Here is a 20840-nt window from a genome sequence, read left to right as displayed (position 1 = left end):
ACACCACTTCAGACATCTTTTTATAAAACTTCCAGTGTTGGAGCATTCACAACTTCTGGAGGCAAACTGTTCCACTGATTAATTGTTCTAACTGTCAGGAAATTTCTCCTTAGTTCTAAGTTGCTTCTCTCCTTGATTAGTTTCCACCCATTGCTTCTTGTTCTTCCCTCAGGTACCTTGGAGAATAGTTTGACTTCCTCTTCTTTGGCAGCCCCTGAGATATTGGAACGCTGCTATCATGTCTCCCCTAGTCCTTCTTTCCATTAAACTAGATATACCCAGTTCCTGCAACCAATCTTTCTATGTTTTAGCCTCCAGTCCCCTAATCATCTTTGTTGCTCTTCTCTGCACTCTTTCTAGAGTCTCCACATCTTTTTTACATCATGGCGACCGAAACTGGATGCAGTTTTCCAAGTGTGGCCTTTCCAAGGTCTTATAAAGCGGTATTAACACTTCACGTGATCTTGATTCCATCCCTCTGTTTATGCAGCCTAGAACTGTGTTGGCTTTTTGGCAGCTGTTTGAAACTTGAAACACTTAAGCCATAAAGTGTAGTTGACCACACATCTAATGGTTGGATTCGCATGTTATGCTAGGTCAGAATAACACAAGTACTTTAACACAATGTGCATCCCTGGTTACTCGTAAAGAAACCATCCTGAACACTGTGTCTTGATCATTGAAGCAATTAACAGAATATGAAGATTGGGGGAAACCAGGCTTAATAGCAGTGACGGTGAGAGGGACCTTGGAGTCTTAGCGGACAACCCATTAAATATGAGCCAGCAATGTGCGGTGGCAGACAAAAAAGCCAATGCAATCCTAAATTGTACTAACAGAGGGCTTCAATCAAGATCATGTGAGGTACTAATACAACTCTATAAAACCTTAGTAACACCACACCTAGAATACGGCATTCAGTTTTGGTCACCACGCTACAAAAAAGATTTTGAGACTCTGGAAAGAATGCAAAGAAGAGCAGCCAGGATGATTAGGGGACTGGAGGCTAAAACATACGATGAACGGTTGACATGGCTAGTCTAGTGAAGAGATGATAGCAGTCTTCCAGTATTTGAGGGGCTGCCACAGAGAGGAAGAGGTCAAGCTATTTTCCAAGGCACCCGAAGGCCAGGCAAGGAACAATGGATGGAAACTAATCAAGGAGAGATTCCACCTAGAAATAAGGAGAAATTTTATGACAATGAGAACAATCAACCAATGGAACAGAAGTTGCCTTCAGAAGTCGTGGGCGCATCATCACTGGAAGCTTTCAAGAAGAGACTGGACTGCCACCTGTCAGAAATGGTGTATGGTCTCCTGTTTGGGCTCTGGGTTGGACTAGATGACCCACAACATCCCTTCAACTCTTATTATTCTGTTCTGATCTGAGATTACAGTAATAAAGATGTGGACTAAATGAGGGGATTTGTAAAGCCCTTAAGAGAGAGGAAGGACAATAATACTCCAATCTGTTGAAAAGAAGGTTAGAAGTCATATATTTCTTATCTTTACCTTTCTTTTTCTTTCCTTGTACTTTTTTGAACAGATAGTCCTCAACTTACAACAGTTCATTTAGTGACTGTTTGAGGTTACAATGGCACTGGGAAACATGACTTATAACCAATTTTCATATTTAATGAGTATTGTAACACCCCCATGATTACGTGATCAAAATCCAGACACTTTGCAACTGACCTGGGGTTGATGAGTTCCCCTCCCCTCTCGACTTGTATGGCTGTATGACTCTTGTGTATTTTAATTACGTGTATTGTGTTTGTATCCCCTTTTCCCCTTTGAGTTGTTCGCCGCCCTGAGTCCCTCCTGGAGAAGGGAGGCATACAAATAAACTAAATCTTAAATCTTAAATCTTAATCTGACTCATATTTATGATGGTTGCAATGTCCCAGGGTCATGTGACCCCCTTTTGCGGCCTTCTGACAAGCAAAGTCAGAAGGGAGAGCCAGATTCACTTAACAACCCTGTGACTAATTTAACAACTGCATGGATTCACTTAACAATTGTGGCAAGAGGGGTCATAAAATGGGGCAAAACTCATTTAACATTTGTCTCTCTTAAGAACAGAAATTTTGGGCTGAATTGTGGTCGTAAGAAAGTGTATTTCTTTCTCCCCCCCCCCCTTTTATTACACGGACATTCTTAACAGATATAAATGTTTAAAAACAAATTCTATATTGTCTCTTGGTGTTTTTGACCATCTGATAAAATGCTTAGCATAGTTTTCTTTCATTGACCTTGCGCATAGTAATTAATGGGATCTCTCCCCTGTTTACTGGAGGCACCCATCTATGCTAAGGACTTTTAATAAGGGATGTTCTTTTCATTAAATGACATATTGATGTTTTTTCCCCTTGTCCTCTTCTCGTTTCAGCTTTGTTTTCCCTGTAACTGGTGGCCTTGGCCCTCAAGGTAGGTAAAACGGGAAAGGGTACTGGACTTGAAAGAAGAAAAATGAGATATCTTAAATTAGGCATCTATAGCAATAGCATTTAGACTTACCATATTTTCGGAGTATAAGACGCATCTTTTTCCCTCAAAAAAGAGGCTGAAAATCTGGGTGCGTCTTATACACAGAATACAGCATTTTTGGCCTCCCGAAACCCCGCCCCCTTCGCAAAAATGGCTGTGCATAGCCTTTAGGAGGCCTCCAGAGTGATCCTGGGGCTGGAGAGGGCAGAAATGAGCAAAAAATGGGCTGTTTTTTTGCTCAGTTTTAACCCCCCAGCCCTCAGGAGTACAAGCCTCCTAAAGGCTATTCACACCCTTTTTCACAAAAAAGAGCCTTTTTTTGCTCATTTTTGCCCCACCCCCAGGAGCACTCTACAAGCCGCCTAAAGGCTATTCATGCCCTTTTTGTGGGGGGGGAATGGGCCCATTTTCATGAAAAACAGGCCGTTTTTGGGAGGTTTGCAGAGTGCAAAAACTTTTTTTTTCCCTTTCGGAAAACTCTTTAGTTAGAGTCATTGATGAGAATTAGATTGATCAAGTGCTGTGCCAACAGAAACAAAGTCTTAGGTCAGTGATGGGCAACCTTTTTGGCGTGGTGTGTCAAAAATCAGCAAAAAATCGAGCATAACTCGCGTTGTGTGTCACTTCGACAAAAACATAATTTTGCGCAATTTATAGTTGCTGCTAATGGCGCTCACAGTTCCCGTTGGCACTCCGCTGTTCCCTGCTGTGGTGCGGTCGTAACCGACAGTCCCAGGAGTAGACTCTCTGTGCCGGCCTGACTGGAGAGAGGCGCGCACTGTTCCCGCGCTCCTCTCCTGTGGGTCCTCCCTCGCCGCGCTGATGACGTGTGTGCGCACGGCACGCACGCCTTACCAGCAGCCCCTGCGGTCAGAAAGGGGCGGCGGCGATACAGTAAGTGAGTGTGGGCGGGGGAGATCACACGTCCCCCCCCCGTTCCTCCAGCACAGATTCTTTCATCCTCGGCGGCCGTGCAGGAGCCGAGGATGAATCGCATGAAATCCTGTGTGTGTCACCCCAAATGGCTACGCGTGTCAGCACTGACACGCGTGTCATAGGTTCGCCATCACTGTCTTAGGTGCTGCAGATTGTCAGCAATTTCCTTCTCCAGCACATAGACAAAACATCTGGAAACATCTACCTACCTACCTACTCTTTCTCTCCCTACCTACCTACTGTATTTCTCTCTCTCTCTCTCCCCCTCCCCGCGCCTTGTTTTGGGCCTAGCAGGCCTCCCTGAAGCCTCCCGGGACCAAAAATGGGCCGCGCCGCATCCTCCTCCTCGCACCTTGTTTTGGGCCTAGCAGGCCTCCCTGAAGCCTCCCAGGACCAAAAATGGGCCATGCCACAGCCCCCTCCCTGTGCCTTGTTTTGGGCCTAGCAGGCCTCCCTAAAGCCTCCCGGGACCAAAAATGGGCCGCGCCGCACCCCCCCTCCCCGCGCCTTGTTTTGGGCCTAGCAGGCCTCCCTGAAGCTGCCTGGAATCAGAAACAGCAGAGACCCGAAAATCAGTTGGCTGGTGGGAGGCGCATGTGCGGTGGAGCGTGAAGCGATGGTTCGTGTGCATCGATTCGCCACCACGGCTGTAGCTAATAGATGTATCTGTTCTTCCCCTCTTGTGTCAAGTGGTGGAGTTGATTGCACAGCAATCTTAACCGTTTTTTAATGTCTCGGTGTAGGGATGATTCCAATGCAACAGCAGAGCTTCTCCATGGTGCCTGTCATGCAGCCCAATATGCAAGGCATGATGGGGATGAATTACGGTTCTCAGATGCCTCCAGGAACGATGACTGTGCAGGTACGTGCTGGGGCGATTTCAATCTGTCTGGTTTTAATCTGTATCGGGGACTATATTCTATTCGTCCAATTTCTATACCCACATTGTGGGACTCTAGGCGGTTTACAAATAAAATGGTAAAAGTCTCATACAAGCCATAGTTGAAAACAAAATTGAAGCACTGATAAAGGAGAATACAGGCCTCCTCGGCTTACAACAGCTCATTTAGTGACCATTCGAAGTTACAACAGCATGGAAGAAAGTGTCTTAAGACTGTTTTTCACACTTATGACCATTGCAGCGTCCCCCACAGTCATGTGATTTACATACGGATGCCTGGCAATTGGTTCAAATTTATGACAGTTGCAGTGTCCTGGAGTCACACAACCTTCTGAAAAGCAAAGTCAATTGTGGTGGTCTCTCATGAGGAATAAGACACTCAGGCAAGATGTCTCGGGATGAGAGTGTTCAGAACAGACTCTGAAGCCCCCTTTTATTCTTATTACACTCATTAGCATACAATGTTACCACTGAGGGCCAGAATTGCCTATGGCCAGTTATTTTTAGGATTTGTTCATCCTGTTTTCCACATTCCCATGCGCTTTCATTGTTTCGTGTACACTATGGGACATCCTGTGGGAGCATTTCTCTGTAATTATTCCCACAGTCAATGGGAAGTCAGATTCACTTAACAACCACGTTACTAACTCAACAACTGCAGTGATCTTCTTAACAACTGTGGCAAGAAAAGTCATCAAACAGGGCAAAACACACTTAACAAATTTCTCAGCAATGTAAATTTTGGGCTCAATTGTGGTCGTAAATCAAGGACTACTTGTACTTGTACCTCAGGGTTGAAACGAGGGATCCTTGGTGCTCTCTGAGCTTGGCTGTTTTCTTGCAGACCTTTCATTACCCAGCTAGGTAACATCCTCAGTGCATTGATGAGGTTACCTAGTTTGGGTAATGAAACATCTAAAAAGAAACAACAAAGCTTAGAGAATACCAAGGTCCCCTCAAAATTAAAACAGTTAAAAAGAACAGTTGCAAAGTTAAAAGGGCCTTCAACCCACCAACCACTTCCGGGGTTGCATGATACTCTTAGATTCCCCCAGACCTGTTGGCAGAGCCAAGTCTTAATCATATGCCTCTTTTAACGACCCCATAATCCCTTGCGGGGTGGAGTCTGCGCAACTGAATGGAGCTGAGTGTTTACTGGCCAGATGCCCTTCCTGTTGCCAGTGCGGAGGTTTGTTTTCAGCAGATATATTCTCAGTGTGCCCAGAGAGAGAAATATTCTGCCTCTACCTAGGATTGAACTCACAGGCTCCTCATTGTGAAGCTCCACCTCTAGGCCATCACACCACAGAGCCAGGTCTTAATGCTCTTCTGAAAAGCTAGGGGAATGGGGGCCTGCCTGACCTCCAAAAACAAGATGTTGCATAGGCTGGAGCAATGGCAGAGAATTCCCCTAGTCAAAATTCTTTAACGTGCGTAAGAAAGCCTCCCTGCCTGGTCTGATGGAACCGGTCAATGAAATAGAGATGAAAGTGCTCCATCCAACGTTAAGCATACACCTCGCAGGGTGGTGTACCGTATTTGCAACTTTTTCTGTTTTAATACAGGTAATCCTTGGCCTGCGACCACAATTGAGCCCCAGATTTTTGTTCCTAAGCAAGACAGGTTGCTAAGCGACTTGTGCCTCATTTTACGGCCTGTTCTGCCACAGTTGTTAAGTGGATCACATTTCCAGTGCCATCGCAACTTCGAATGGTCACTAAACGGATAAGCTGTAAGTCCAGGGCTATCCATAATTCGTATAATTTTTGCACGTCAAATAACATGGACAAATTGGGGGGGTTGGACTAGAAGACCTTCAAGGTCCCTTCAAACTCTGCTATTCTATTCTAAATAATGGACATGTATTTGCAGACGGTGAGATCTCATTATAAGAAAGCTCACATACATTTTGAGTCTCCTGAAATCCAATTTGCTGGATCATTTACCATGCATTTATCTCCTTGTCTCTCTTGTTCTTTGTTATTTAATATTAGCCGATAACCGTCGTTATCCAGATATTTATTTATAGGGGGGAAATGTCCGGACCAAATGTAATTTCTAATGTTGGATTTCCCCCCATACCAGAGGGAGGACTGTGAAGCCTTTACTATGGCAACTCCACTGTGCTGCATGGTAGAAGGCATTTTACGGCTTTACAGTAGAAGCCATTTTAAGGCACAACAGGCTGTACCTTAACAGAACACACACACACCAAGGGTTGTTAGGGGTGTCTTAACCCCACAATATTTGTTTCCAGAGGGTAAGTCATCTGTGTACCAAGTTTGGTTGAAATTGCTCGAGGCGTTCCAGAATTATGCTGGAACATACACGCACACACAAAGCTGTTTTTGTATATATAGATTGAACTGCTCATTTGGTTCACAGGGTGGCATGCCTCTCGGTGCGATGCCAACAGCGGGGATGACATATATGGGACAAAGTCCCTACCTTGGAATGCGTGCAGCAGCTCCTCAGTACACTCCGGATATGCGGAAGCAGTTTGTTGAAGAACAGCAGTAAGTGAGCCATTCTGTAACAATAGATCTGACTTTATTATTTTTTAAATTAAATAATTGATATAGCTGCCATGCTCATCGCATGACTCAGGAGGATGACTTCTCTTGACGATGTCTCAAGGTCCGGATTGTCTCTCAGGAAACCTTTTGCATCCCGTTTCCAAATTTACACTGCAGAAATCTGGACCACCACTAAGTGAGAGCAGAGAAATGGATTTGTTGCTCTTTGCTGCCATCTAGGAGTTGTCCAGAATTTTGCAACCCAGAACTAGAAGGTCTACATCAAGGGTGTCAAACTCAACTTCAATGAAGGCCGCATTATGGTTGTGTTTGACCTCCCGGGGGGGTGGGTGGCATGGCCAGGGGGCATGGCCAGCTTGATGTCACTCATGTCAGGGGTTCCTGTGGCGGCCAGAGTGCTTTGCCAACTGTCAAAGGGTTGCAGGAGGCTATTACACAGCCCTCCCAAGCTTTGTTTTCGCTGGCGGAGGGTTGGCGGAGGCTGTGGCTGCTGAAAATGGAGCTCGGAGCTACAAGCCTCCTAAAGGCTATGTAAGCCCTTTTTTGGCAAAAAAAAACTGGGCCCGTTTTTACAAAAAATGAGTCGTTTTTGCTCGTTTTTGCTCCCCAGCCCGCAAGAGCACTCTGCAAGTGTCCTAAAGGCTGTGCATGTCCTTTTTTTGGTAAAAAAATGGGCCTGTTTTTGCAAAAAATGGGCTGGTTTTTGCTCATTTGGGGGGGGGCAGCCCCCAGGAGCACTTTGCAGGCCTCTCAAACTCTCTGCATGCCCCGTTTTTCACAAAAAATGAGGCATGCAGAGGGTTTGGGAAGTTTGCAGAGTGCAAAAACTTCTTTCTAAAATTTACCTTTTCAAAATCTTGGTGTGTCTTATACTCCAGTGCGTCTTATACTCCCAAAAATACGGTATTCTTCCTCCCTAGTACCTATGTCTTCCCACTTATGACTATAACCATGTTGCTTGTATCTTTCAATTTATATTGTTTTATTTGTTTACCAGTACAATTTGAGAGCTTATTAGTAACCTTGAGTATCATCAAGTGTTGTATATTTTTATTCTCGATGAATGTATTTTATTCTCCTCGTGTACACTGAGAGCATATGCACCAAAGACAAGTTCCAACCACACTTGGCCAATAAAGAATTCTATTCTATTCTGTGCGAGTGGTAGGCGTGCACGTAAGCGTATTCAGCTCCATTTGCACAAGTGGGCGCCTGCCACTACGCAAATGAAGCTGCCTGCGTGCACTTGCCCACTGCTTGCGCAGTCTGGTGGGCTGCGTCCCAGGAGTTGAGATTGACTTAGATTATCTGTTTTAGATTAATAGATGGCCACTTCTTTTCCTGTGTTCCAGGCAGGGGTGGGTTCCTGCCAGTTCTAACCTCTTCTATAGAAGAGGTTCCACAATTCTACAGTGCCGTTTAGAACCGGTTCCAGCTCCCCCCCCCCCCCGCCCATCCGCACATCATCAAGATGAAGAGCGAGAGGAGGAATTCTGGGAGTTGAAGTCCACAAGTCTTAAAGCTGTCACGTTTGAACATCCCTGGGGTTTTTTTTTTCTAAAAGGTTAGGGGTGCGAGGGTCTTGTAATTGACAGCTTTAAGACTTTCACATTTTAATGCCAGAGTTCCTGAGCCAACATTTTGGTTGCTAAGCAAGAGCATTGTTAAGTGAGTTCCATCACATTTTACAAGTTGGCCACGCCCACTCAGTCACATGGCCGGCAAGCCATCCCACAAAGCAGGCCACACCTACAGAAGCGGTTCTAAAATTTTTGAAACCCACCACTGGTTCCAGGCCAAATCTATGTTTCTTCAAATAAGGTAGAGTACGAAAGTAACAGAAATAGCAGTTAAACTATCTATGAGGCCTAAATCACATCTTTAAATATCACTGATTATATCTTGCAGGAAACGGTTTGAACACCAGCAGAAGGTTTTGGAGGAAGAAAGAAAAAGGCGTCAATTTGAAGAACAGAAGCAAAAGCTACGGCTTTTAAGCAGTGTGAAGCCAAAGGTACGTGGTGATAAATTTATTCAGTGGCAAGCCATCTGGATTTAAATTAATTTCTGTTGAGGAAGGAAATTAAAACAATAAATAGAATTTTTTAAAAAAAACTAATACCAGTGTTTCAACAAAACAGTATGGGATTGTTCTTGACTTATAGCCATTCATTTAGCAACTGTTTGAAGTTACAACAGTACTGGAAACAAGTGACTTACAACCAGGCCTCGCATTTACGACCATCACAACATTTCCCACGGTCTTGTGATCAGAATTCAGGCGCTTGTCAACCAGCATGTATTTAAAATAGTTGCAGTGTCTGGGGGAATCATATCATCTCTATTTGCAACTTTCCCAGCTGGCTTCCAATGAGCAAAGTCAATCGGGGAACACATGATTCACTTAACAACTGCAACGGTTAGCTTAATTGGCAAAGAATCTTGTACAATTGGTTGTGACTCACTTAACAACCACAACTGAGCCATGATGGCGCAGTGGTTAAAATGTAGTATTGCAAGCTAACTCTGCTCACTGGCAGGAGCTCGATCCTGGCTGGCTCAAGGTTGACTCAGCCTTCAATCCTTCCGAGATGGGTAAAATGAGGACCCAGATTCTTGGGGGCAAGAGACTTACTCTGTAAACCACTATGGAGGGCTGTAAAGCATTGTGAAGCGGTATATAAGTATAAACGCTATCGCTATCGCTCTTGCAGTGGAAACTCTGATCCCAATTCTGGTAATAAGTCAGGGACTACCTGTTTACCAAATGGGATGCAGTGGCTCAGTATCTAAGACAATGAGCTTGTCGATTAGAAAGGTCCCTAGCACCAGGTAACGGAGTGAGCTCCTGTGACTTGTCCCAGCTTCTGCCAACCTAGCAGTTCGAAAGCAAGTAAAAAATGCAAGTAGAAAAAATAGGAACCACCTTTGGTGGGAAGGTAACAGCGTTCCGTGCGCCTTCGGCATTTAGTCATGCCGGCCACATGACCATGGAGACGTCTTCAGACAGCGCTGGTTCTTCAACTTTGAAATGGAGATGAGCACCGCCCCCTAGAGTCGGGAACAACTAGTACAGGTGTGGGAGGGGAACCTTTACCTGTTTACCAGAATGTAAAATGATCTACTTTGAGATAAAATAGGTTTTGCTCATCTGATTTTCCTTGAGGAATTCCACCCTGAGAAAATAGTGCACTTTGTTTTTGGCAAGTAATCAATGTAATCTGATTTTCTAAAATAGTTGAAAACTCTGTTAGAGCTGTTTCATAATAGGGTATGTCAATATGCTTTCAGATGGGTGAAAAAAGCAGAGATGATGCCCTGGAAGCTATTAAAGGAAACCTAGACGGGTTTTCCAGAGATGCTAAACTCCATCCTACACCAACTGCTCATCCCAAAAATGCAGGTATTTAACTTGGAGACAAGATTTTGAAATTTAAAAAATGCATGCTGCTTTAAGGGGTCCAGAAACTTTTTGAGAAACCTGCCAAAGAAAAACATTCTATCTCTTTTAGTGATTAAAAAAAAATCTTAACACCCTTTTGGGTCATGAACAGTAGGACTGTGCTTAATTTTAATTGGATTAAGATTCCACCCCTATTAAATTATAACCAAATTATGTTCAGTTGATTTTGAGCATGTAATGAAAACTAGCAACCTTTTCAAAAACCTTAAGCTGCATCTGTATAAATTGCAGTTGCAGATTCTCATCTTCTAAGACCATCGAATTAATGGCTGTGGCTATTAAAAACTGATGTCCTCAAGATTTTTGTTTCTTTTTACAACCCTGTAGTCGGGGCGATTGGCTGGAGCTGAGAGTTTATTGGCTGGATGCCCTTCCTGATGCCTACTTGCAGTTCACAGCAGACAGTTTCTTCTCTTTGAGAGAGAAACATCTGCTGCTACTTAGAATTGAACTATCAACCTTCTGAGTTGGAGGCGAGTGTCTTCACCACGAGGCCACTGTGCTGCTAATGTCCTCAAGAAAATAAAATGCTCGTAAAAATAAAGCAGGCAGAGGAAAATAAATATTTTTATTACCGGTGCATCAGTGAAAGCTAATTTAGCACATAGCAGCTGGGACCTGTCTGCATAAATTCTCAGCTTTCTAAAAAGAGGTGGTCCCACTTTTCTCTCTACAAGGGAGCTCAGTTGTGAATGTGCCGTTTAATTTATAAAAGTCCTGTACTCTGCCCAGTATTTTAAACACCTCCATTGGAACCAAGGCCTTTTTGAGTGATTTTAATGCTTGTTAAAAAGCAGAAATGGGGACCATAGACCATAGAGAGGAAGCAGTTCCTTCTCCCTTTCACCTCTTGCTGACAAAGCAGAATATTTCCCCCCCTCTACAATGTGAAGCTAAGAAGCATTTACCGTATTTTTTGGAGTATAAGTCACACCTTTCCCCCCCCCAAAAGAGGGAGAAAAACTGGGTGCGTCTTATACACTGAATACAGCATTTTTGGCCTCCTAAAACCCCGCCCCCTTTGCAAAAATAAACGTGGGGAGAGTTTGGGAGACCTGCAAAGTGCTCCTGGGGGCTGGGGAGGGCAAAACCAAGCAAAAAAATGGGTCGTTTTTTGCTCGTTTTTGCTCCCCCCAGCTCCCAGGAGCATTCTACAAGCCTCCTAAAGACTATGCATGCCCTTTTGGGGGGGGCAAAAAAACAGGCACATTTTCATGAAAAATGGGCCATTTTTTGCTTGTTTTTGCCCCAGCCCCCAGGAGCACTTTGCAGGCCTCTCAAACTCTCTGCATGCCCCATTTTTCACAAAAAAATGCGGCATGCAGAAGGTTTAAGAGGCCTGCAGAGTGCAAAAAAAAATTTATTTTTTAATTTACCTCTTCAAAATCTTGGTGTATCTTATACTCTGGTGCGTCTTATACTCCGAAAAATATGGTACCTCTTCAGCAGAGCCCCTAGAAACCGACACTTCTCTTTTATTTTATTTTATTTTATTTTTTAAGCTGGTTGTTCTCCAGAAGTTTCCATCTTGTGTGTATGTACATGTCTGTGTTCATTCCATTTCACAGATCATCCTAAACCATCTCATTCTACCGTGTCTGTCTCCCAAACTGCCGCCTTTCTTGACGACGAGGAGTTTAGTGACTTTATTCAGGGACCTGTTGAAACCCCGCCATTCGTGCCTCCAACCTCCTCCCAGTCTTTTCAGTCTTACCATCCTGTTTCTCAAGCTGGGCAGCGGCTTTCAGAGAAGGCTGCGGCCCACCCTCTCCCTCCAGTCCAGTTTCCTGTCACCTCCGTCCTCCAGGGTACCGTCGGACCGGTACCCTATTTCTCTCCTCCTCCAGCTTCACAAAACACTCAGAAAACAGGTAACACACTGTGTCTTTCGGGGAATAGAATATACAGGTAGGCCTCGACTTACAACCCATTCGTTTGGTGACCAATTGAAATTAACAACACTGGGAAAAAATGTGACATGACCGGTTGTCACACTTAAGGACTGTGGCAGCCTCCCCGTGGTCACGTGATCAAAATCTGGACGCCTGGCAACTGGTTTGTATTGATGACGGTTGCTGTGTTCCGGGGGAGATGTGATGTGATCCCCTTTTGTGAACTTCCAGTCTGTTTGCCATAAGCAAAATCAATGGGGGTGGGGGTGGGGGGTGGATTTGATCGATTGTGTGATTCACTTAACAACAGTAGTGATTCACTTAACAATCAACAAACCAAAAATGATCATAAAATCAAGTGCAACTAACTTAACCACCTTACTTAGTAGTGGAAATTCTTTGACTCTATAGCTTTTATTGTTTTGTCAGTGTGCAAAATAGAAAGAAATTCTTGCCCCAATTGTGGTCGTAAGTTAAAAACTAACTTGCAAAAATGTAGGTGCCTCTTGATGTAGCCCTTAACGCAGGAGCAATGAATATATTTTCTCCCACTCAAAATATATCCTGAATTTCAGGAGAGAAATAGTACCCCTAATGAATAAATCAGCACCAAAGTTTTGCAGAAAGAACACCGTTATAGCCAAGTGGTGTGTGTGTGTGTGTGTGTGTGTGTCTTTGTGTGTATCAAGACATTTATATCACCTTGATATAAATATATCTAGGCATTTGACAAACTTCTGCCAAGATAACGAATTTTCAACTCAGAAAAGCCAGAAATTTTATTTTATTTCTCTGGTAGGATGAGCAGCCAATACATTTTATAAATGAAATAAAATACATTTTATTATTTCATTTATCAAATTTGCATGGCTGACCATCTCATGAAAAGCAACTCTGGGCAGTAGACAACCATCAGATAAAATGACAGTGACATATACTGTATATAAACCAATCACAAAAGTCTAAAAACTCAATGTTAAAAATTAAATATTATTAGAAACAAAAATATATGAACCCTGAAGCAAAGAGAGGATGATTATAATTCCCTACCTCAATGGAGCCATGTGTCTCCGCTTCCTTGGGTCCCCCCAGGCCTTCTTATAATTTAAATTATTCTAGTACATTTAAATTTAATTTTACATTTTAACAATTTACTGTTTACAATTTTAAGCATTCTGGTAGATTTAACAAGAATCAGGCCAATTTTGCATACTGGAGAGGTTGGATTATTTTCAGTTACCTGTCAGCGTTCCAAGTGTCATGTAGAATTAAATCAGAGTTCAAGGCAAAATGATCCTTAAAGTTCCAATTTAATAAATCAGACATCTTAGCATTGTGCTGTGGAATCCCAATTCTGGATGTTACATCAGATTCCCACCCAGTTGACAGTTCATGATCTTGTCCCCACACCCACAAATCCATCACATGGTCCAATCTTCTGCTTCCGCGCTGGCATCTCCACCCAGCTGGTTCCGGTCAGGTGCAGCGGTGCGGAGACAAAAGATGACCTTGGTCTTCTAGAAAAGAATGACAACAACACATTCCACAATCCTACTCCTCTCTATTCCCCCCTCCCACCAACTACACTAATGAAACAGCATAATGAAATAAGAGAAAGTGTGGCAGGCCAAAGATCCTAAAAGGGATATAATTGCAGGCCTGACATTACCGTCCTTTACCTTAAGACTGTAAAAAAATTCTCTTAATATTTTTTTAAAAGGGTAATGCATCTCTTGTCCCTTTTTCTTGTCCTGCTGAATTCTGAGTATGCTTGGTACAGTTAGTCCTCAAGTTACAACTAGTAGCAACCATTCAGAGTTAAAATAAACCTTCCTGGGGACACCTATAACATGGTTCCAGAGTTCCAACATGACAATATATTGGACACTCTGCAACCAGCCTGCATTGACACTGTTTACAGTGTCCTATTTTATGACATTTTTGTCGAAAACCAACATCTACCCCCAGTTTTGGCAGGATGGGCTCATAGTACTGGTAGTTCACTTAATGACCACTGCCAAAAATGTGGTAAAATTGGTTTCACTTAATTTTTTTAAATTTGTTTATAATATACAATACAAAAATACAAAACAGTAGGAAAATAAGGGAGGGAGAAGGGAAAGGAAAAGAGCAGAGGTGGTATTCATCAGGTTCTGACCAGTTCTGGAGAATCGGTAGCGGAAATTTTGAGTAGTTCGGAGAACCGGTAAATACCACCTCTGACTGGCCCTGCTCCCATCTATTCTCTGCCTCCCGAGTCCCAGCTGATTGGGAGGGAATGGGGATTTTGCAGTAATTTTCCTCTGGAATGGGGAGGGAATGGAGATTTTACACTATGCTTCCCCTGCCATGCCCACCAAGCCACACACACCAAGCCATGCCACGCCCACCAAGCCACACCCACAGAACCGGTAGTAAAAAAAATTGAATCCCACCACTGCAAAAGAGTAGGGTAAAGAGAAAAAAAGAAAGAAAACCTTTTTACTTTTACATAGTAGTATAAACTAGCCACTTTTATAACAACAAACCTATCTAATCGGTAAAAACCCAGAATCAAAGTTTCATTCCTCCCCCCCGCTGCCTTCCTGGATCGGGATGCTCTGTGCACAGTCACTCATGCCCTCGTCCTTTCTCGCCTGGACTACTGTAACGCTCTCTACATGGGGCTGCCCTTGAAGAGCACCCAGAGGCTTCAACTGGTCCAGAATGCGGCTGCGCGGATTATCATGGGGGCACCTAGGAGTGTAACACCCCTTTTAGGCAGCCTGCACTGGTTGCCGGTTGTCTTCCAGGTGCTATTCAAGGTACTAATTATGACCTTTAAAGTGCTCCATGGCTTAGGCCCAGGGTACCTGCGAGACCACCTACTGCCACCGGTAGCCTCCCACCATCCAGTGCAATCCCACAGAGTTGGCCTCTTCAGGGTGCCGTCGGCCAGACAGTGTCGGCTAGCGACCCCCAGGGGGAGAGCCTTCTCTCTGTGAGCGCCTTCCCTCTGGAATGAGCTGCCTCCTGAGCTTCGCATAATCCCCGACCTCCGGTCCTTCCGACGCGCCCTAAAAAGTTGGCTTTTCCAGCAAGCCAGCCTGGCCTGAACAAAACAAAATAAATTATTGATCATTGTTAATTTTAATTCGTTTTTTTTTTAAATGTTATTGTCAATTCTAATTGGGTTTGTTTGGGATATTCTATTTAATTTTTTTAAACCTTTGTATTATGTGTTTCTTTTAATGTTGTACGCTGCCCTGAGTCCTTGGGAGAAGGGCGGCATATAAATGTAATAAACCTAAACCTAAACCCCTCCTCAAAACACAAAAAGGCCAGAAGTTTCTAAGTAGAAGCAAAAGTAATTGTGTGGGTTTTTTCCCCCCTTTAATCAAAGCAGTCAATGTAGCCATCTCACTCCGTCACCTTTGTCCCATAAAGTGGTTTCACTTTATGACCATCCCGACTTCCATTCACGATGGGCGAGCCCCGTTAAGGTCCTAAGTCGAGGACTCTGTATTGGCAGCCTCTGTTGGCAATGCAGAATCTTTAAATAAGGACTGATGTGACCCAGGGACAATCGTCCTCTTTGAAGATTGTTACTGAGTCGCACCAGCCTTTCTTTGTGGGGCTGTGGGTGCGTTTGTGTTTCCCCTTTCGCCTGTGGGGTGAAGGAATGGGATAAAGCTATAAAGCATGGGTGTCAAACTCAATTTCATTGAGGGCCGCATCAGGGTTGTGTTTGACCGTGGGGGCGGGGTGGGTGTGGCCAGCTCAACGTCACTCCTGTCGGGGGCGCCTGTGGTGGCTCGAGCGCTCTGCTAGCGGAAACATGCTCCCGAGCTCCGTTTTTGGCTGCCATAGCCTCCAGGAACCGTCTGCCAGTGAAAATGGAGCTCGGCTCGGGAGGACCGCATGCGGGAGACCGTGGCAGCCGAAAACGGAGCTCAGGAGCCTGGTTTTGCTGGCAGAAGCACCATGGGCCGGTCCTTTGTTATTTCCAGGATGGCTCTAAGTACTTTGCGGGCTGGATCCAGGCCCCAGCCTTGAGCTTGACACCCTTGCTCTAAAGTGAAGTGCCATTTAACAAGTACCTCTAATTCCTCCTTTTATTCATCCAGGCCGTTTCTTAGAAGACAAGCCGTTGGTACCTCGCGGGTTGAGTGAATTGGGGCAGGCTCAAATCAAGCAGAAGGCGCCTGAGGTTGAGCTCAGCGCTGCTGCTTCAGCTGTAAACAGCCCTGATCCCCAGTTAGCAGCCAGTGGCAGGAAGTCCCTAGGGGCGCTTCCCAAGGGAGACCCCTGTCCAGAGGCAAACAAGGCTTCAGAACAAAAGCTGCCAGTTCAAGAGTGCGGTGAGCAAATCTGTTGTTTTCAACCCAGGTGGATGCTTGCTTCACTGTTCTAACCTCTTAAGGTGACTGCTAGGTAATTTTGCTCTGAATCCCTGCTTGAATAATAACAATGAAGCACCTTTTATCCTGACTTAACACATAATACAGTGTTGGCCCTTAACCAGCCCTTTGCATATGTTTTGAGCCTGTTCCCTTTTCCAAGCAAAAGATTATTCCTCCTCATCCTCCTTTCTTCTTCTTCTTCTTCTTCTTCTTCTTCTTCTTCTTCTTCTTCTTCTTCTTCTTCTTCTTCTTCTTCTTCTTCTTCTTCTTCTTCTTCTTCTCCTTCTTCTCCTCCTCCTCCTCCTTCTCCTCCTCCTCCTCCTCCTCCTCCTCCTCCTTCTTCCTCCTTCCTCCTTCTTCCTCCTTCTTCCTCCTGCTCTTTCTCCCCCCTCCTCCTCCTCCTCTTCTTTTCCTTCTCCTCCTTCTCTGTTTCCCCATCTCCTCCTCCTCTTTGCTGCCATTCACTTGCCCAAGTAGAATGGGCCCTTATTTGCCCTAAATGTCTTTCTCCAACTTCCTCCTTTACAGATATGCTAGGACTATAACTTCCAGAATTCCAGCAGTGGTATTTTTGTTTACTTTAGATAGTGTTTTCCAGAAAGTTACACTATATACCGCTTGCTTCAGAGCTATGAATGCAGAAACATTTACCGTATTTTTCCGAGTATAAGATGCACTCTCCCACCTCACATCTAAAAGGGGGTAAAAAGTTTGGTGCGTCTTATACACCAAATGTAGCCCTGCCCACCCGCTGGCCCCCACCCTTCGGCCTCCGCGCACAACCAGTGAATCTGTTCCTAAAGTTCATTTCTGGGGAACAGCTGATTGGGGATATTCTGGGAGGCCGATCACCTGCCAATCAGCTGCTCATGCTGAATCAGGCTAATGTGCTGAAGCTGCTTACTATCTGTTTGCTAGCCAGATTAATACCGATGGATGCTGGTAGACAGAGGCAGAATTTTTTTTTTCTTATTTTCCTCCCCAAAAACTAAGGAGTGTCTTATACTCTGGAGCGTCTTATACTCCGAAAAATACAGTAATCGTTTTTCTTGAACCAATCATTTTTCATTTCTTTAACCACCTTTGGAGAGCTGATTCCTTCCTTTGAACTACTCTCGATAGATGTGTCCCAATGGAGTCGTTTGTGTTCGCTATTTTCTAAAGATCTTTTTATGTGTGTGTCTGTGTCTCTAGGCGTTGGAGTTTTTCCTTCCCAGGATCCAATCCAGCAAATGATGCCTCCATGGATTTACAACGATAATTTAATTCCAGGTAATAATTAATAAAATGACAAGGATGAATACTATATTCAAGCAGGAAATGTCATTTCTCATGTTGTTATGAGCCGCGGTGGCGCAGTGATTAGAGTGCAGTACTGCAGGCTACTTCTGCTGACTGCCGGCTGCCTGCAGTTGGCAGTTTATATCTCACCAGGCTCAAGGTTGACTCAGCCTTCCATCCTTCCAAGGTGGATAAAATGAGGACCCAGATTGTTGGGGGCAAAACGCCGGCTCTGTAAACTGCTTCGAGGGAGCTATAAAAGCACTGTGAATTTGTATATAAATGCTATTGCTATTATCAGCTCATTGTTTTTTATACTATTGACAAAGTAGCGTGCTAAATTTTAATCAGGCAACAAATAGCAATATAGCAGTAGACTTATATACCGCTTCATAGGCCTTTCAGGCCTCTCTAAGCGGTTTACAGAGAGTCAGCATATTGCCCCCAACAATCTGGGTCCTCATTTTACCCACCTCGGAAGGATGGAAGGCTGAGTCAACCCTGAGCCGGTGGGATTTGAACCGCTGACCTGCTGATCTAGCAGTAGCCTGCAGTGCTGCATTTAACCACTGCGCCACCTTGCATTTTAATTTGGATCCTGTTGTCAAGGATGTTATTTCTATAAGGATTTTTTTTTAAAAAGCCAAAGTGGTTAAGGTACCAAGGAACAAACCAGGAACAAACCAGGAAACCGGGAGTTCCAGTCCTTTCTTAGGCTCAAAGCCAGCTGGGTGACCTTAGGCCAGTCACTTTCTCTCAACTCTAGGAAGATGACAATGGCAAAGTACTCCTGAAAAACCTTGCCAAGGAAACTGCAGGGACTTAGCCAGTTGGTTATAGGAGTTAAAACTGACTTGAAGCTGTGCGCCCGCACGCATACACACACAAAACACAATTGCAGCTAACCTTTCAGAAGCAGTTAGTGAAATTTAGTAAAAGGCAAATCCCACCCACTTTTAAGGGAAGTGACGTCTTTGGAGCAGTTCAGTTTTGATGACTGAATTTATCATCTTTGCCAGTTTGGGCTAGGGCAAGGGCACCCAACCTGCAGTCTATGGATTGGCACCGGTCTGCAGCATTCCAGGAACTGGCCCATGCACACAAGCGAAGCACCATCCACGGGATGCAGGCAGCATGCGAAACCCCACCCTCTCTGATCTCCGGAGAAATCTCTCTCTGGAGAATCAATCCCTGGTGCCCAAATGGTTGGGGGCCGCCAGCCTAGGGATTAAGGCATGATCTCAAACCCTGTCTTAGCAATGAAAGGCAGCTGAGTGACTTTGGCCCAGTCACTCTTTCTCAGCCCAACTCATCTCACAGGGTTGTCATTGTGGAGAAAATAGGAAGAAGGAGCACTAGATCCTCAAGTGTGTGTGTGTGTGTGTGTGTGTATGTATATGTATATGGAAAGAAATACTGTGGGGATAAGACACCCCCAACACCCCTCGGTGTGTGTGTGTTCTGTTATGATACATCCTGTTGTGCCTTCAAATGGCTTCTTCTGTGCAGTGCCGTGGAGTTGCCATGGTAACGACTTCACAGTACTCCACAAGGGGTCTTCCTCTTGGTAAGAGGGAAAATCCAACATTAGAAATTACATTTGGTCCGGACATTCTTCCCCCTATAAATAAATATCCGGACAACGCCGAGTTATCAGCACTACTTGTTTATAAAAACAATAAAGGCGGGATATGAATTAAATAAATAAATCCAGGTTAATGTTTGAGGGTAGAAAAGGCCCAGCCTTTTCAATTTGTTTCAGTTTGCAGTTTATTTAATCTCTTGGATCAAATTCTTTCCTTCCCAGATCTTTATAAGAAGATTCTGGAAACCACCATGACACCATCCGGGATAGATACCGGAAAACTCTATCCGATTCTGATGTCTTCTGGGCTTCCCAGAGAAACTCTTGGACAAATCTGGGCCTTAGCCAATCGCACCACTCCAGGGAAGCTGACAAAAGAAGAACTCTACACCGTTTTGGCTATGATTGCGCTAACTCAGGTAGGAATCAAGATCAGAGATAAAACTGGAGGGGAGTACGACGACATCCTTAATGACTTGTCTATCGAGGGGCAGCTTTACCTGCAAATACAGGCAGTCCTCAACTTATAACTATTCATTTAGTGACCATTGAAAGGCACAGTGGCACTGAAAAAAGTGACATGACCATTTTTCATATTTATAACCTTTGCAGCATCCGCATATGCATGTAATCAAAATTTATGTGCTTGGCAATTGGCTCATGTTGATGACAGTCTCAGTATCCTGGGGTCACGTGCGACCTCGTGTGTCAACTCCTAAAGTTGTCATGGTGAGGAAAGTTGTGGGGAGCACATTCTACGCATACTTTCGACTAGAGTCGGATCTCAAATTACCACAGCAGACTTCGGAGGGGTGCAGCTCATTGGGGAATGTGATTTATGACACAGACTGAGGGAAGGGAAGGAACAGGGGTAAAGTTCAGCTATAAATCGAATAAGGCTCAGATCTGACTGCAAAAAGGTCTTGCCAAAATAAATGCTCCTAATAATTGACTAATTTTCTTTTGAAATTTGGCTCGAGACTCATAAATCAGTTAGGGCATTTTTTGGAAACCTGACATTGTGACCTCCTCCTCCTGACAAGCAAATTCAGTGGGGAAGCCTGATTCATTTAAGAACATATTACTAACTTAACAAGTGCAGTGATTCTTTTAAGAACAGTGGCAAGAAAGGTCATAAAGTGGGGCAAAATTCCCTTAGCAACAAGAATTTGGGACTCAATTGTGGTTGTAAGTTGAGAACTACCTGTAGTCCTAGTCTTCAGTTAAGATTGCCAGAACTGCCCTGTGGAACCTGATAGGGTAATGGGGATGTAAAGCATAATCTTTTTAAAAAAAATTTTTTTTTTAATTTCTCATACTGTATTTTTCAGACTATAAGACGCAACAATATTTTGAAGAGGTAATTTTTTTTAAAA

The 20840-nt window shown here is 44.2% G+C and overlaps 1 protein-coding gene across 1 annotated transcript in view; it reads left to right on the top strand.

Annotated features, from left to right (window-relative positions):
• Positions 1–20840, top strand: part of SYNRG (synergin gamma) — a 94756-nt gene that overhangs the window by 12706 nt on the left and 61210 nt on the right. The window contains exons 2-8 of the mRNA XM_087717135.1: positions 2390–2427; positions 4167–4285; positions 6710–6840; positions 8770–8875; positions 10153–10264; positions 17793–17870; positions 19687–19883. Coding sequence (XP_087573261.1) covers positions 2390–2427; positions 4167–4285; positions 6710–6840; positions 8770–8875; positions 10153–10264; positions 17793–17870; positions 19687–19883 — 781 coding nt within the window. The remainder of the gene's footprint in view (positions 1–2389; positions 2428–4166; positions 4286–6709; positions 6841–8769; positions 8876–10152; positions 10265–17792; positions 17871–19686; positions 19884–20840) is intronic.

The sequence above is a fragment of the Thamnophis sirtalis genome, unplaced genomic scaffold (genome assembly GCF_051295495.1).
Source record: "Thamnophis sirtalis isolate CommonGarterSnake01/CBP01778 unplaced genomic scaffold, rThaSir2_p1.2 scaffold_6, whole genome shotgun sequence".
Lineage (NCBI taxonomy): Eukaryota > Metazoa > Chordata > Lepidosauria > Squamata > Natricidae > Thamnophis > Thamnophis sirtalis.
This window is presented reverse-complemented; position numbering and strand designations above follow the sequence as displayed.